General features: G+C 38.4%; 1 protein-coding gene across 6 annotated transcripts in view; it reads right to left on the reverse strand.

Moving 5' to 3' along the window:
- Positions 1-2,521: 2,521 nt before the first annotated feature.
- The window catches only part of MTRR (5-methyltetrahydrofolate-homocysteine methyltransferase reductase), a 30,854-nt gene continuing 18,918 nt past the window's right edge, over positions 2,522-14,457 (reverse strand). For 5 of the 6 annotated variants that reach the window (XM_063326192.1, XM_063326191.1, XM_063326193.1 and 2 more), the window contains 8 exons: positions 12,360-12,448; positions 10,488-10,668; positions 9,330-9,372; positions 8,649-8,835; positions 6,937-7,055; positions 5,292-5,384; positions 5,026-5,205; positions 2,522-3,899 (listed from right to left, as the gene is read on the reverse strand). In XM_063326192.1, coding sequence (XP_063182262.1) covers positions 3,755-3,899; positions 5,026-5,205; positions 5,292-5,384; positions 6,937-7,055; positions 8,649-8,835; positions 9,330-9,372; positions 10,488-10,668; positions 12,360-12,448 — 1,037 coding nt within the window. In that variant the 3' untranslated portion in view covers positions 2,522-3,754. The remainder of the gene's footprint in view (positions 3,900-5,025; positions 5,206-5,291; positions 5,385-6,936; positions 7,056-8,648; positions 8,836-9,329; positions 9,373-10,487; positions 10,669-12,359; positions 12,449-14,457) is intronic. The other variant, XM_063326189.1, reaches the window with a different exon arrangement.

Below are 14,457 nucleotides of genomic sequence, written 5' to 3' on the forward strand. Positions count from 1 at the left end.
CTGTCAAGCTCTTGGGCTTCCATTGGCATTAATATCACCTGTTCCCAGCATGTTTAGGAACTGTAACATGAAAAAAGGAGAGAGATTCTGCCTTGAAGAAAGTGTCTTCCAAGAGCCACAAGGTGTTTATCTGCCTGTAGTTTCGGTAGCTCATACACTGCTCCGTTCTCGTCTTTGCAGAAAACACAAATGAGCGCTGGTGACATCACGACTGGATTATTCTATAGGGCTCCATCCCCACCAAAAGAAAAGGAGGGCAGAATTATCTTAGTCTCAAGAAGTAGTAGTCTACAAGAATCACAAGCAGGGAGCACTTAGCTGGAAGACAGAACAGTTTATACAAACACACAAAGAGAGACAGATGTGCCACAAGTGCCTATTTCAACATCTGGCCCTGCCCAAAAATGCAGAGTAGTTGTAGCTCCATAATTCTGTTTTGGTTTGGTGATGTTCATAAATGGAGGAAAATTGACACCATTTTCTCACACAGCCTGCAAAACAACTTAAAAATACCAGTGTCCCACCATTGAGGAGAAAATACTGGAAATGGCACTTCTAGCAAGTTACAATAAAATGCTTTTAAAAAAAAAAAAAAGTTAAAAAAATGCAATCAGTCATCTAAGCAATAGAGTTAAAAGCAGATCAGACTGACTGGATGTCTCTGACTGATGGAGCCTTACAGAACTGCTGTTTTGAAACCAACTGTAGAACCTTTTCTTTTTTAATAAGCACAATTGGCTTTGAGTGCTTTGTCAATGTGACAAACCTTTTCCAGCAGAAGTGGAGCATTTATTCAAATGGTAATGAAAGTGAATGTAATTTCTAGTGGTGCTGAATCAACTTTTCAAGGCTTTAATTTGCATTTGTATGAAACTCCAATTTTTTCAATATGAAACAATATTTGAATAGGGTTTTGAGACTAAACAAATTGACATACTGCTTTTGCCATCAATTTCAAAGTATTTTGATTTCTTTATGATAGGCAACTCTCATAATACCGAGCAACTTTTTATATTTACACATTCTATTCAATTGAAGAGCAGACTCTCGAGATTCATTAAAATAGTCTATAGCTCCTGTATTAAACCATTGTATCAACTAGCTCAATTTTCAGATCCAAATCAATTGCCTGTGCCATTCTGCCAACGTAGATTCATCTCTCAATTCACCATAAGTGACCAGGGCTTGTAGACCATAACTTTTAACGATGTAATATTCTTCCTATAATCACCAGCAGGCACGCAGTGATCCTCCCATTTTTATTCCTCCATAGCACACCCAAAATCAGAACAGAATAGAAAATAATACTGAAAATATTCTGTTGTTATTTATTGTATAATGACTGTCATGTCCGAAATTGGACACCTGGATTCAGTTTTGGTCTTCCCAACTCAGATGAAGCATCACTGGAGTGAAAGGGATCCACAGATGGAGGCATAAAGTTTCCATCTGAACAGCAGGAAAAAAGCTGAAGCTATCAGGTTGAGACTCAGAATGACAGAGCTACTCAAAAAAAAAAAAAAGGCCCCTTTTATACAAGGGACGTCCAATGAAACTGAGATGCCTATAAATTGGTTGTGCAAGACCATCAACATACCAAATTGCTAAATAAATTGCAACGAGGATATCCATATTTATATTATAGAAAACAAAAGTTGGAAGCCTAAGACCTCATGTGAACCACAAAGCTCAAAGTTGAGCTTTAGGCAGGTCATTTTGTGTCTGTTTGCTGTAACTGTTCTTTTCTTCTTCTTTTTTTTTTAAAAAAAAACCCCAACCCTACAGAATAATGGGTTCAATAGAAATGGTTATTTAAGTGGAATTTAGCACTATATACCACGTCAGCTGAATTTGTTCATTCAGGCAGAGGATTCGTGAATCAGGTACATTTAAAATTATCTATGGCATGGTGTTGACAAAGCTTTTAAAAGCACAAAGTCTTCAAGTACAGGCATCTGATACCTTATCCACCATGGCACTATTTTTGCCAAGCAGGGAACCTGACAAAGTATTTCTGTTCTCAACAGCACAGAAATACTATCATCTGGGAAGTACTATTAGTAAGGCTACATGATAACATTTAGATAAGACGTGCATTGTATATTATCCAGATGGTTTATGTGACAACACATCTTTGTCTAGTAACAGTAATTGCTATTAGGCAGCATAAAATATAACTGCTGGAGAAGTATTTGCATAACATTCAGGGATGGTCTCAAAAAAAGTTCGTATTTTTGGAGTACTTACAATAACTAACAGTGCAGTAAGACACTGGTTAATGGAAGAGTTCAGATAAAACACATGCAGATGCCACTAACTCTCTGGCATTCCATGCCTCCTGCCCTCCTCAGCTAGACAGGGGGAGAAAAAATATAACAAAAGGCTCATGGGTTGAGATAAGAACAGGGAGGTCATTCAGCAATTACCAGCACGGGCAAAACAGGCTCAACTTGTGGAAATTTGATTTATTACCAATTAAAATCAGAGTAGGGTAATAAGAAATAAAACTAAACCCTAAAACACCTTCCCCCCACACCCTCCCGTCTTCCCAGGTTCAACTTCACTCCCAGTTTCTCTACCTGCCCCCCCCGACAAGTGGCGCAGGGAGACGGGGAATGGGGGTTGTGGTCAGTTCATCACATGTTGTCTCTGCTGCTCCTTCCTCCTCAAGAGAAGGACTCCTCACACTCTTCCCCTGCTCCAGTGGGGGGTCTCTCCCATGGGAGACAGTCCTCCACAAACTTCTCTGTGGGTTTCAGTTCTTCACAAACTGCTCCAACATGGGACCATTCCACAGGGTACAGTCCTTCACGAAGAGACTGCTCCAGCGTGGGTCCCCCATGGGGCCAGCAAACCTGCCGCAGCGTGGGCTCCTCTCTCCACAGGTCCTCCCAGGAGCCTGCTCACGCACAGGCTTCCCATGTGGTCACAGCCTCCTTTGGGCACAACTACCTCCCCCAGCGTGGGGTCCTCCATGGGCTGCAGGGGGACAGCCTGCCTCACCATGGTCTTCACCATGGGCTGCAGGGGAACCTCTGCTCTGACACCTGCAGCACCTCCTCCCCTCCTTCTTCACTGACCTTGGTGTCTGCAGAGTTGTTGCTCTCTCATATTCTCAACTCCTCTCTCTGGTTGCTGCTACCCCACAGTTTTCTGCCTCCTCTTCCTAAATGTGTTATCACATCACAAGTGCTACCATGGTTGCTTATGGGCTTGGCCTTGGCCAGAGGTGGGTCCATCTTGGAGCTGACATGGAGAAGCTTCTAGCAGCTTATGACAGAAGCCACCCCTCTAGTCCCCCAGCTACCAAAACCTTGCCTCACAAACCCAATACATGTTCAAATAAATCTTGGCAAGTCAGTAACATATTTGATGACACACAGATTAGCGTGTAACATCACGTTTACTCTGTAGCTTCTTTATGTATACATTATAGGAAAAAATACATGATGTAATGTAAACATACAATTATACTTGTACAAGGTTTTACTTTCTATGTGAAGGTGAACTTATAATGAGAGAATCAAGGCACTGAGGCAGTCTTTTTTGTAAACGTCATTAAAAAATCATACGCTTCAAAAGGCAGCCTGGCTTGCTGTCATTTAAAAGGTTTCATATTCCTGTTTGAAAGGTCAACAGAGAAAGTTAAGATTTGTGTGATTACAGACAGCACTTCTGACAATAACTTTTAGTCAAAAGCGTAAGTGTGAAACAAAATCTTTTGTGTTACAAAGGCATAGGAAAAGCTAAGTATTTAGCTCCAAACATCCTGCAAATATCGTTTTGCCTCTCGAAGAGTGGCCAGGATTTTCATTGCTTCCAACTTGTCAACTTTCATTTCCATGCTTATAATGTCCACTACAGCATCACTTACACCATCAGCCATGTGCTTCTTATCTCTGGGGAAAAAAAAGGGGAGGGGGGAAGGAGAAAAATGCATAATAGTGTATTTTTCCTCTTATCAATAACTTCAGAGGCAGGATACTATTGGAAAAGAGTCATTAAAAAAATCCCAAACACAAATACAGCTTGTATATTGTATGGCAAGATGCTCACTGAGTTTTCATGTAGCTGAGTACTGACAGTAACAAGGGCTTCTCTCAATCAAACATTAGAAAGTTTTCAGCACACTGTAATTTATAGGAAAAAAACCTTGGGACCCTGTTGAGGTGTCACAGAAGGTGGCACACAGCAGAGGACTGCTGCTATCTCACAGCTGTGCAGTTTATCATCACATGTATTCAAGTATCTCATTTTCTCAAAATAAATCTATTAGCTTGAAACCTCCTATAGCTTAATTGAATATTAAAAAAGAAAAAGCAGTAATAAGTGACTAAAGCAATCAGTGGAACTGTGTGGTTACAAACCCTAGTTTCAAGACTATATTGGAAAAAATGGAGATAGTGACAAAATTCAAGCACTCCAGGAAGGCTATTTCAACACCATGTTCGTCCTTTCTTTCAGACAGCTCTAAATTAAGACGGACATGGACCTGTTGGAACAGGTCCAGTGGAGGGCCACCAAGATGATCAGAGGGCTGGAGCACCTCTGCTATGAGGACAGGCTGAGAGAGTTGGGGTTGTTCAGCCTGGAGAAGAGAAGGCTCTGGGGAGACCTTATAGCGGCCTTCCAGTACCTAAAGGGAGCCTACAGGAGAGATGGGGAGGGACTCTTTATCAGGGAATGTAGTGAGAAGACGAGGGGTAATGATTTTAAACTGAAAGAGGGGAGATTTAGATTAGATATTAGGAAGAAATTCTTTACTGTGAGGGTGGTGAGGCACTGGGACAGGTTGGCCAGCGAAGTTGTGAATGCCCCATCCCTGGAAGTGTTCAAGGCCAGGCTGGATGGGGCTTTGAGTAACGTGGTCTAGTGGGAGGTGTCCCTGCCCAGGGCAGGCGGTTGGAACTAGATGATCTTTAAGGTCCCTTCCAACCCAAACTATTCTATGATTCTATAAATCTTCCTGCTAACTTCTGCTAACTCTGCGCTCTTTGTGAGACAGTCCATCTCCACTCTACTCACCCACATACATAGAAGTAACCTCTCTCTTTCAGCAGGACTCTGGCAACTTCCTTAGCATAAAGCCTAATGGCATCTTGCACATATTTAGGCGGGGCTACTTCTGCAGTTGAAGAGTCTCTTGAGAAACAAACCTTAAGATGAGTTAACGTGCCATTTTCAAGAAAACATTTGAGCTCCTCTCTGAAAGGCAATGAAAACTGTTAGTAATGACTCTGAGATAAGGACTCTCTCATGAATAGAAAATTAATGTTAAATGGCAAACTTGCTTGAACAAATAGTCTCGATGTTGATGCCGACAACCAAAAAACAGCCATGTCTCTCCAAATTCCCAGTCTGTATGTTCTTCTCTGAGCTTTTGCCTAAACAGACCAAAAAAGAATGTATTGATAGTATGTAAATCCAATCCTGTTTTAGGAAGTGCAGAATCTAAAACGCTCGTGACCTAATTCTCATTTAAAGTAGTGCTTTGACAAACCTGTGTATTGGCAGAAATGTGAAATGGCATAAGGTAAATCACAGTCAAACCCTCCTCCTCTGATTTTTTTGAGTAGTCACTTTTGGCCCAGCTCAAAATCAATCAATTTCAAAGGTTGGTTTTGGTTTTTTTTTGTCACAGTTTCATATTGGAATAGTCAAGTCTGACACTTCCAAACATCTCACAAAACAATCCTGACTGCTTAATAAGGAGATGACTACCCTTTATCCTTCATTGGAAGCCCTGTAAAAACACCTGGGAAAACTCAGCACAAAGCATTTTTAGCACGCTTTCCATTTAGCTGTAGAAACCTGCAAGACTTTATGAATAACAATCCATTCACTACTGCATCATCAGAAGAGTTATTGCATTTTCTTGAAATAATGCTGAAGGTATTGCTTTATAGGGACTTTAGCTGCAACTTTCTAGTTATATTTTGAGAGAGGTATTTTATTTATCACTGATCAAATGCTTATGAAATGCTATGGATCCTTTAAAATGAAAAATACTTCTGAGAAAGAAAGGTTTATTTGGGGGCTAAAACTAAGGAGTAAGATTTGTATATAATGATTTGGTTAAAGCAGAAGCATGGAGTCAGAAACATCATGTCAAAATTTCACTCTTTCAAATAAAATGGTTAAAAAGTAATTGTTACAGGATGTGAGAAACTCCATCACTTTGCTGGAACAGATGAGTCAGGTAGGAACGATATAAGATGTGTTGGGTATCTATAAAACTTGCAACCGTTCCCACCCAAATATTCCACTCTTCCCATTTACTGTTTCCTCCAAATGATCATGTTTTTACACGTTCTTAGGGATGAGGTCCCTGTCAATTTTTGAAGAAGCATCTCTTTGCCTTGCAAAATTATGCTGCTGGAATTGGAGTGGGGAAAAAAACCCACAAAACCCAAGATTACTGCCCAGTTGAGGGTCAGGTGCCGAGCTCCTGATCTTAAAACATCAAAATGTGTAAACACACAGAAATAGGGAAATGGGGGAGAAAACTGACATGCAGCATGCCAAAGCTTTTTATAGACATGTCACGTCTGAAGGAAATGGATTTTGAATATCAAAGTTAAGCCAATCAATACTGTTTCTAACAAATAGCAATCACTTACAGGCCTTCCACTAGCAATACACACATAAAAGATTTAATTCCTTATTACTATTTCTGCAATTCACCCAATGCTTAAATATCCACTACAGATATTAAATACAGTCAAATGAAAGTGTAAGTTTCACTCATTTGAAACACAAATAAATAAACAAGCACTGCTTATTTAAAATTAATAAGATTTTCTAATCGGCATACCACTGTTAACAAAAAGTAAGAAGAAAAAAATAAGAAAATTAACTACACTTGTACTCAAAACCCGAGGCTGTAATTCCCTCAACAAAAAAAGGCTGCTTTCCACGTAACAATTTGGTACATACCGATGTTGAAGGAAACCAATAAATGGTGAAATTCCTGTTCCTGGACCAACCATCATGAATGGGACAGATGGGTCTCCAGGTAAGTGGAAAGTATTGTTTGGACGAGCAAAAATACATACCTAAAATGAAGTTAGACAGAATACAATTGAAGAATATTCTTAGGCAGTGAAAATGCCATTAACATTTTAGAACCTTTAGGATATTTACACAGTGTATGTGTCCACACACCCTTCCAGATCCTGAGCTTCAGAGTTATTTTTAATAAACTCTAAATCTAAAAAAACTAAATAAAAAGATGTCTGCCATACAGGCATCTGGAATAAAATTTTATGTGTTACTGAAAAAAACACCCCAATCACACAATACTTAGAGACTTATTAATTAATCTGGGGAAAAACTAGACAAAACCACACAAATTATTCTTCTGGTTTGATGATGATAAAAAAATAGTATAATTCTTGCTGCAGGGGACAGTATTTGTGTTTCTATTACACTTATTCTTCAAACCACACTTGAGTTAGGAGGTTATTTTCTCTATTAATGATTCCAAACTGGTCATTCCTTTAAAAAATACTGCAAATGGTAAACACGTTTATAATGTAAAGTGTTTTCAATTAATCTTATTTTTGTGTAAGATCACAATCATCTGTTTTGTACTGGTATTTCACATATTTCTGCACTCTATTGCTGAACATTTACCTATGCTGAATTCTAGCTTGTGCAGCAGATGCAAATAGTTCTGAACTTTATTCAGACTCAATTTGTAATAATCCTCTGTTTTTTTCTTTTTACTCCACCCCTGTTTCATGTTTGATCTTTAATATATTGTAAATCAATTATATTTTAAATAAAGAGCAGATGTGAATACTGGAATAAGATATATGATGTTCTTTGAGTTAGTTTAAAAAATTAAGATAACTTGCATGGGTTTTCCCCCATTTTGCCAGAACGACATCTTGAGTTAGTGGCAGTTTTCTTGTAACCAAATTCTATGCTTGTTTCAATTTTTCTTATTCAAATATAGATTAGACTGGTAGTAGTTCTTTTGACATATTAATTATAATTCCAAATTTTTAATAATTAATTTACACCTGGTGACTTTGAAACCAATTAATTACTTAGTTTCTCTGCCACAAAAGGAAAAGAGGCAAAAAAAAAGAGAGTACCTTCTCCTAGTAATACCCACTATGCCAAACCATCTTTGATGCACATCAGAAATACCACAGAAGATTGTCCTCTGTGTCGCATTCAATAACATGGCCTTTGCAAACTGTGTGAGACCTGACAAGAAGAAAGAGGTTTATGATTTCTCCCCTATTATCTGCCACCTGGAGGTGACCAAGTGCCTCTCTCCTCCAACATAACAGCCATAATCATTTAATTGCACAGTGGTATTTTACTCCATGAAAATATCTTCCAAGACTCACTTAAGACTACAGTGGGGTGGAAAACGACTCTGGCCTTTCAGCAATGTGAAGTTTCACTACTCATGTTTTACTTTATTTGGGGATACCTGAGTTTAGCAACTTAGCAGTGAAATTCCAAACATGTTACACAGAGAAGGGTAAACTTACAGGTAGGGTAGAGCTGCAAAATGAAGGTGCATACTGCAAAAACACCTGCATTATATCACAGCAGTGAACAAAGAAACCTGCAATTGCTTCAAATGCATAAATTTAATGGTTAAGGGAGTTTAGATCTAATATTTGTACCTTTTCAGTTGAAGGGTTTCCTCCTTTTGTATCCGGAATGTTTTTATTGGGATGCAGTAGAGGTGCAACTAACTCAGCAAGCCAGCCTGTACATACTCCTTTCCGTGCGACTGCTCTAGTGGGACAGGCAGGAAACTCCACAATATTGAACACAAAACATAGTTTTCCTGGCTGATATGAGTTTGAACTGTAAAGATAAAAGTATTTTAAAAAACCCCAAACCTGAGAGATAGCTGTACAATCTTACGGCAGGTCAATCTGCAGCCCAAACCACATCATTTGAATCAAGATTCTCAGTGTTCAGTTAACTGAGTGACATTTATATATAGTTAGTAGTGTTCAGTTAATTGTGTGATATGCATATATAGTTTGAAAACGTCTTAAGATTGGACTCAGAGGCCAGTGCCTCCAGAAGGGAATCTGAAATCCTCTCTATCAGGTTCACACGTGTGTAAGCTTGTTCTTGAGAACTCTATCCTAAAGTCTTGCCAGACACTCAAAACAATGTTGCTTGAAATAGTCAGACCCTGGGGTATTTTTGCAACAGGGATACAGTCACTTTTTCCTCAGGTTTTATCCTTTATTCCTCTCTTTCTTCTTTAGATCATAACGTACGCACATACACACACTTGAGAAAAAACATACCTAAATAACCAAGAAGATACAATTTGAATTGATTACCTTGACACTGAATAGGATCTGGCTTGTAATTTAGGAAGATGTTCTGAAAAATTAAAAATAAAATTAAAAATAAAAGCATCGTTTCTTGTTTGAGTCACCCCAATGATAATGAAAATATCACACGAGTGTTTACACAAACAATGAGTGTTTACACAAGCATATTACAATTTAACAGTACTTTTACTTTATTAACATTCTGTGTTTGTGTCTCAGAAATAAGCTATTAAGAGTGAACTCTATTTTGAACTTTTTTTAGACTTTGTGGAACATCTGTTAGAGATACCATAAAATGAGGCCACAGCAGTCAATGTATGGAGCTGTTGGACGATTAAAAACAACTGTAAGGTGCACACAAGAGATGCTACTAGCTAGTTGACAAAGTGAAGCTTGAAATTTAATTTTCCCTACCTTTCACCTAAGACTGCTTTATGGAGCTCAAAAGCGCTAAGAATACGAACTGCTTGATTGAAAGTTTCCTATATATAACATCCTAGAAGCAGACATGCCAGTTCAATTTCAAACTGCTATGAATACCTATGTAAATTTTGAAATCACGGCTTAAAAAACCACCAAAACAATAACAGGTACAGGAGTTTACTGGGCCTTTTTTCAATGAGAAACACGCTATATGTATCACCCTCCCACACACACATTTATATCTACATATGTATGTACATATACATCATAGAAACAGTGTCTTCAAAGGAATGACTCGCCCTAGCATGCAGACTGCACATTTTGGCTGACGAGAAGGGCATATTAAAAGAAGACAGGCATATTGCTAAGTGAACAGTACGGTGGGGAATGGTGACAACAAGTGGGCAATACCAAAAAAACTGTGCACAGCAAATGCCAGAAAACATACAGTGGAGTAACAGGCCCTAATCCTGCAAAAACTTTATGCTTATTTTTTATGCACAGGAGCAATCCGGAGTAAACTGAAGCACAGTTTTGCAAACGCACCTAAGAGTTTTGCAGAATAAAGGCCAAAGACTACACACACAGAGCTCTGTTCCCCAACAATAATTTTAGTTTCATCACTATGAATATTTCTAAGGCAGTTAATGGAACAGTTATTCCCCTTTCTCAGGAAACTGAACATTTAGTCTGATGCATTTTCAGAAACAAAACCTAATTAAGTCTAAATCAGTCACTTACCAATTAACAGGTTAAGTGAAGGCTTGCAGCTTGGAAAAGCATGAAGTAAATCCAGCAAGCAAACATTAGACTCTCTAATAAAGCGTGTGTAATCAGAGGCTCCTTGTCTGCTGCAAAGCTCTTGAAGCCGCCGTTTTTCTCCTGCATCACTGGTACATTCTACAAGAGCTCGCAAAAACGCCTGCAGAGAAGAAAATAAGAGTGGAGGATACAAAACCAAACCTGTCCATTTGGGAAAATCATCACAAAACCGGGAAAAACTTGGGTTGCCTGAGGACAGGAAGCAGTCACCTGACAAGTCAATGGATAATACTTTTTATTTCCCAATGCACAGTTTCACCTACTATGAAAAATTTACTTTTTTGGGGGGGGGTTGTTTTTTTTTGTTTGGGTCTTTTTTTTTTTTTGGCTGCTCCTCTGATGTCTGGAACAAGCTAGCAGGTCAGAAAATCCTACTTAGCCTGAGTGGGGAGAGACAAATAAACAGGCAAACAGGCATAACCCATTCCCTGATAAATCTCAAATTTATGAAAGGTTTTCTTATTTATGTATTTGCACTTTAGTTAAGTGAACAGCCCCGTAACACAAATTAATTCAAAACAAACCACCATTTGCTAAGTTATAGAAGCTGGGAAAGGAATAATAAAAAGTCTTAGAAGAGATATCACTGTAAATAAAGTATGGTATTTAATGAGTCATGTAAATGTCGCTGTGGTGTTTTAGTCCGTACTTTATGCCTACATAGCTGTACTGCAGGCTTTTCTTAAGGGAAAATTAAATGGAGCATTGCAAGATAAAGTAAAAATCAAATGTAAATAGTTACAAGGTTTTTTCCATAAGTAAGGTGGAAATAGACACGGTGCTTAAAAGAAAAGTGATCCAAAACACCAAGTGCAATCAGATGATGTATTCTACACAAAAGAATACTTGGAAAGCAATTTGAGTGTGCTCAAACACTGAGCTTCCAGACAACAGTTTCGAGTATGGAGTTACATTCCACCACGAACAGGTAATAAGGCAGATAGGTTATAAAAACTTGCTTGGGTGATATTCCCCAGCCAGCACTCTCTGCCTACTCTTATTGTTGAGACAAATTTTCAAAATTATTAAATGCAGTTTTGAAAAGGTTGAAACAATTGGAAGATTCTCTTCTCTTCTGCTGTGAAATCCACTAAATTGAGTGAAAAGATCCTTCCAAAAAATTATTTTCCTCAGAGACCCAACCAATACAACTGTTTTGCTTCATCCTTCATCCAAAGTTACCTTTAAAATGTGTTTTGACAATACTAGAAATACACATGCATTTCCTGTTGCAAGCTTCTAGTTTTTTGCAGACACAGGATGAAAGGAAAATAATAGTCACACGTTGTGAGAACAAATACTACACAAGCAAAAATCTTTCTTTGAATTCTGCCAGGTTACTGAATGCTAAAGAAAAGCTTTAAAACAATTTTAAAAGACATTATGGTATGTTTGAATAGAGCAACATGCATATTTTCAGTGACAAAATTTGATCGACATGGCTCCCTCTGATTAGAAAGAATTTCTCTAAAATGCCTATGGGGCCAAGTTCAGCCAGCCTTCCAGTTACCTGGCACCAAATATCTAATACTTTTCTATTTACTTCCAGAATAGTTATGAATCAAGGTACTGCAGAATGTGAATAGAGATTTCAGTATTTCACAGTTTGCCAGATAAAAGTAGCAGAAGTAAAATTTCTTAGAAGAAAGTAAAAACAGCAGCATACAAACTGACAATCCTTACCCTCCAAGAAACATGGTAACTACAAATGAAGCAAGGATACATCTGTAAGAACCCATACAGCATAGAATTACTAAGGATTTCTTTTTAAAACAACAAACACATAATCACCTTTTTGGGAATTGCTCTTAATTCCAGACACCAGGTTAGAATGAATTTCAGAGTGCTTCTTTCAGGGATGTGTTGTGGATGAGTTGCTCCTAGTTCAGTGGGAGAAAAAAAAAACACACCAAAAAAGTGCATCCATTAGCATCCAAAAATGGCATCACAGAGTGTTTGCTCCTTCAAGAAATACAAGAGAGCTAAACTGCATTCATTTCTGTATGTTTGAACCCCAGCTGGTTAGTGGAAATCATAAACTAAACAGCAAGACAGTTTTCCAATGAAGTATCAATGACAATTTTCCATAGAACAGTCAAAATTTAGCAGGAAACAGAGGGGTATAATACATGAGTCGTCAAATAAATTTCATTGCTAAACCACTCATGGCTTTGTTGCCACTTTCCAGCTTGAAGAAATACAGAGAAATGCTTACTAGGAAAAAGAACATCCACATTTTTCTCCCCTCCATCAATAAGCACTCCTGAAAATCAGAACATGATGAAGTTTTCTAATAATCTAACCAAAGGTGTATGTAGCCAGTGCCAAGCTGGAGCTTCCGAGGCTCAACAGATCCAAGGAGTTTCTGTACAAGCAAATAATCCCTCCTGTTATCTCTACAGGTTCCATTTCTGCGAGGGAGGTACATCGACATCCCATCTATCCCTTCATGGAGTCAGCTGAGGTGCAGCTTGGCTTATCAGCCTCATGCCGTGTCATGCTAACCCCAAAAGCAACGTAAGAGCATTTATGTTACAAAACACCTTCAATTAATAAGCTCTGCAGCTCCCAAATTGCTTCCTTACATACCTAACTTGCATGTTGGGATTTCTCTTGACAATATTTCTTGGCTTTGACATCTAGCTACTGATTCTTACTACGCTTTTTCCGTGCTCAAGAGCCCTTTAATACTACAGAATTTTCACTCCAAGAATATACCTACATAACTTGCTAAATTACCTCTTCATATTGTCATTACTTGATCAAATCCTTGCTACAAAGAACAAAGTTTACTTTTAGAAAATAAGAGGATTGGCATAAATGTAATGCAGGAAAGAAGCATCCATTTTTATATTATACAAATTTCCTTTTCTTGAACATGCTGACAGCATGTTACAAGAGGTACTTTGTCCTCTTCTTAGGATGCCCGTACATACAATAAAAAAGCAACTCCAGAAATTCAGTATAGACTTTGTACCAGACTGCAAATAATTTCTGTTTTGTCCTCTCAATTGATCTCATCAATTTCATCAGTGGAGTTGCTGGTAAATCTCAAAGTCACAGCAGAGGCACAGTTTGCCATTCGTGCTCTTCTTTTCTCCCAGGTTTTTCAGCTCTCTTCATTCAGTAAACCCACAACTATAATAGTTACTACAAATTCTTCAGAAATGTGAATGCAGTTTAGAGACAATCATCTTAAAAGGAAAGCAACTACGCAACATTGCTAGGAATTGCAAAGCTGCATTATACAACTGATTCTTTGGTACAGATTGGCAATAACAAGTTATTAAGTTACAGTAACTTAATGAGTCTCTGCTCACCAGCACAGCTCCACAGAAATGAATTTAGGTTTGTTCCTAAACCATTTAACTTCATAACTGCAGTGGACGGAAGTCAGTGTACAAGCTATGATTGGAGATCAGCAGATCAGAAGCAACTTTCTAGGTCCCGGCCAAGTATCCAAGGCAAGCGTAAAAAGTCAGCATGACTTGCTCTGGGTCATCCAGAAGATATAAGACCAGAACCAAGAACTTTTGATTCCCTGCGCTGCAATCCAGTGCTATGATCATTATCATTCATTAAGATTCACAAACAGAATCTTTTCCCCAATTAGTGCTCCATTAGGCAGCCAGAGATGCAATAACCTGGATTATTTACACATAGGATGAGAGCACTGATATTCCAAGTTGAATTCAATCCAAACTAACTTTGCCTTGGAAGGACAGTTTTTTCAGTATACAAAAACAATCAAGCGGCTAAACTATGTACACTTGGCTATACAGGCTCTCTTCCACATGGAAAATGCTGTGACACTGATGAACTCAAAGTGCCCTGTTTGGGCAGCTTTATGTCCTTCCTGCAACATCAGCATAGCGGAAGAAAGGGAACT

Source organism: Chroicocephalus ridibundus, chromosome 2 (genome assembly GCF_963924245.1).
Source record: "Chroicocephalus ridibundus chromosome 2, bChrRid1.1, whole genome shotgun sequence".
In the NCBI taxonomy this organism is placed as follows: Eukaryota; Metazoa; Chordata; class Aves; order Charadriiformes; family Laridae; genus Chroicocephalus; species Chroicocephalus ridibundus.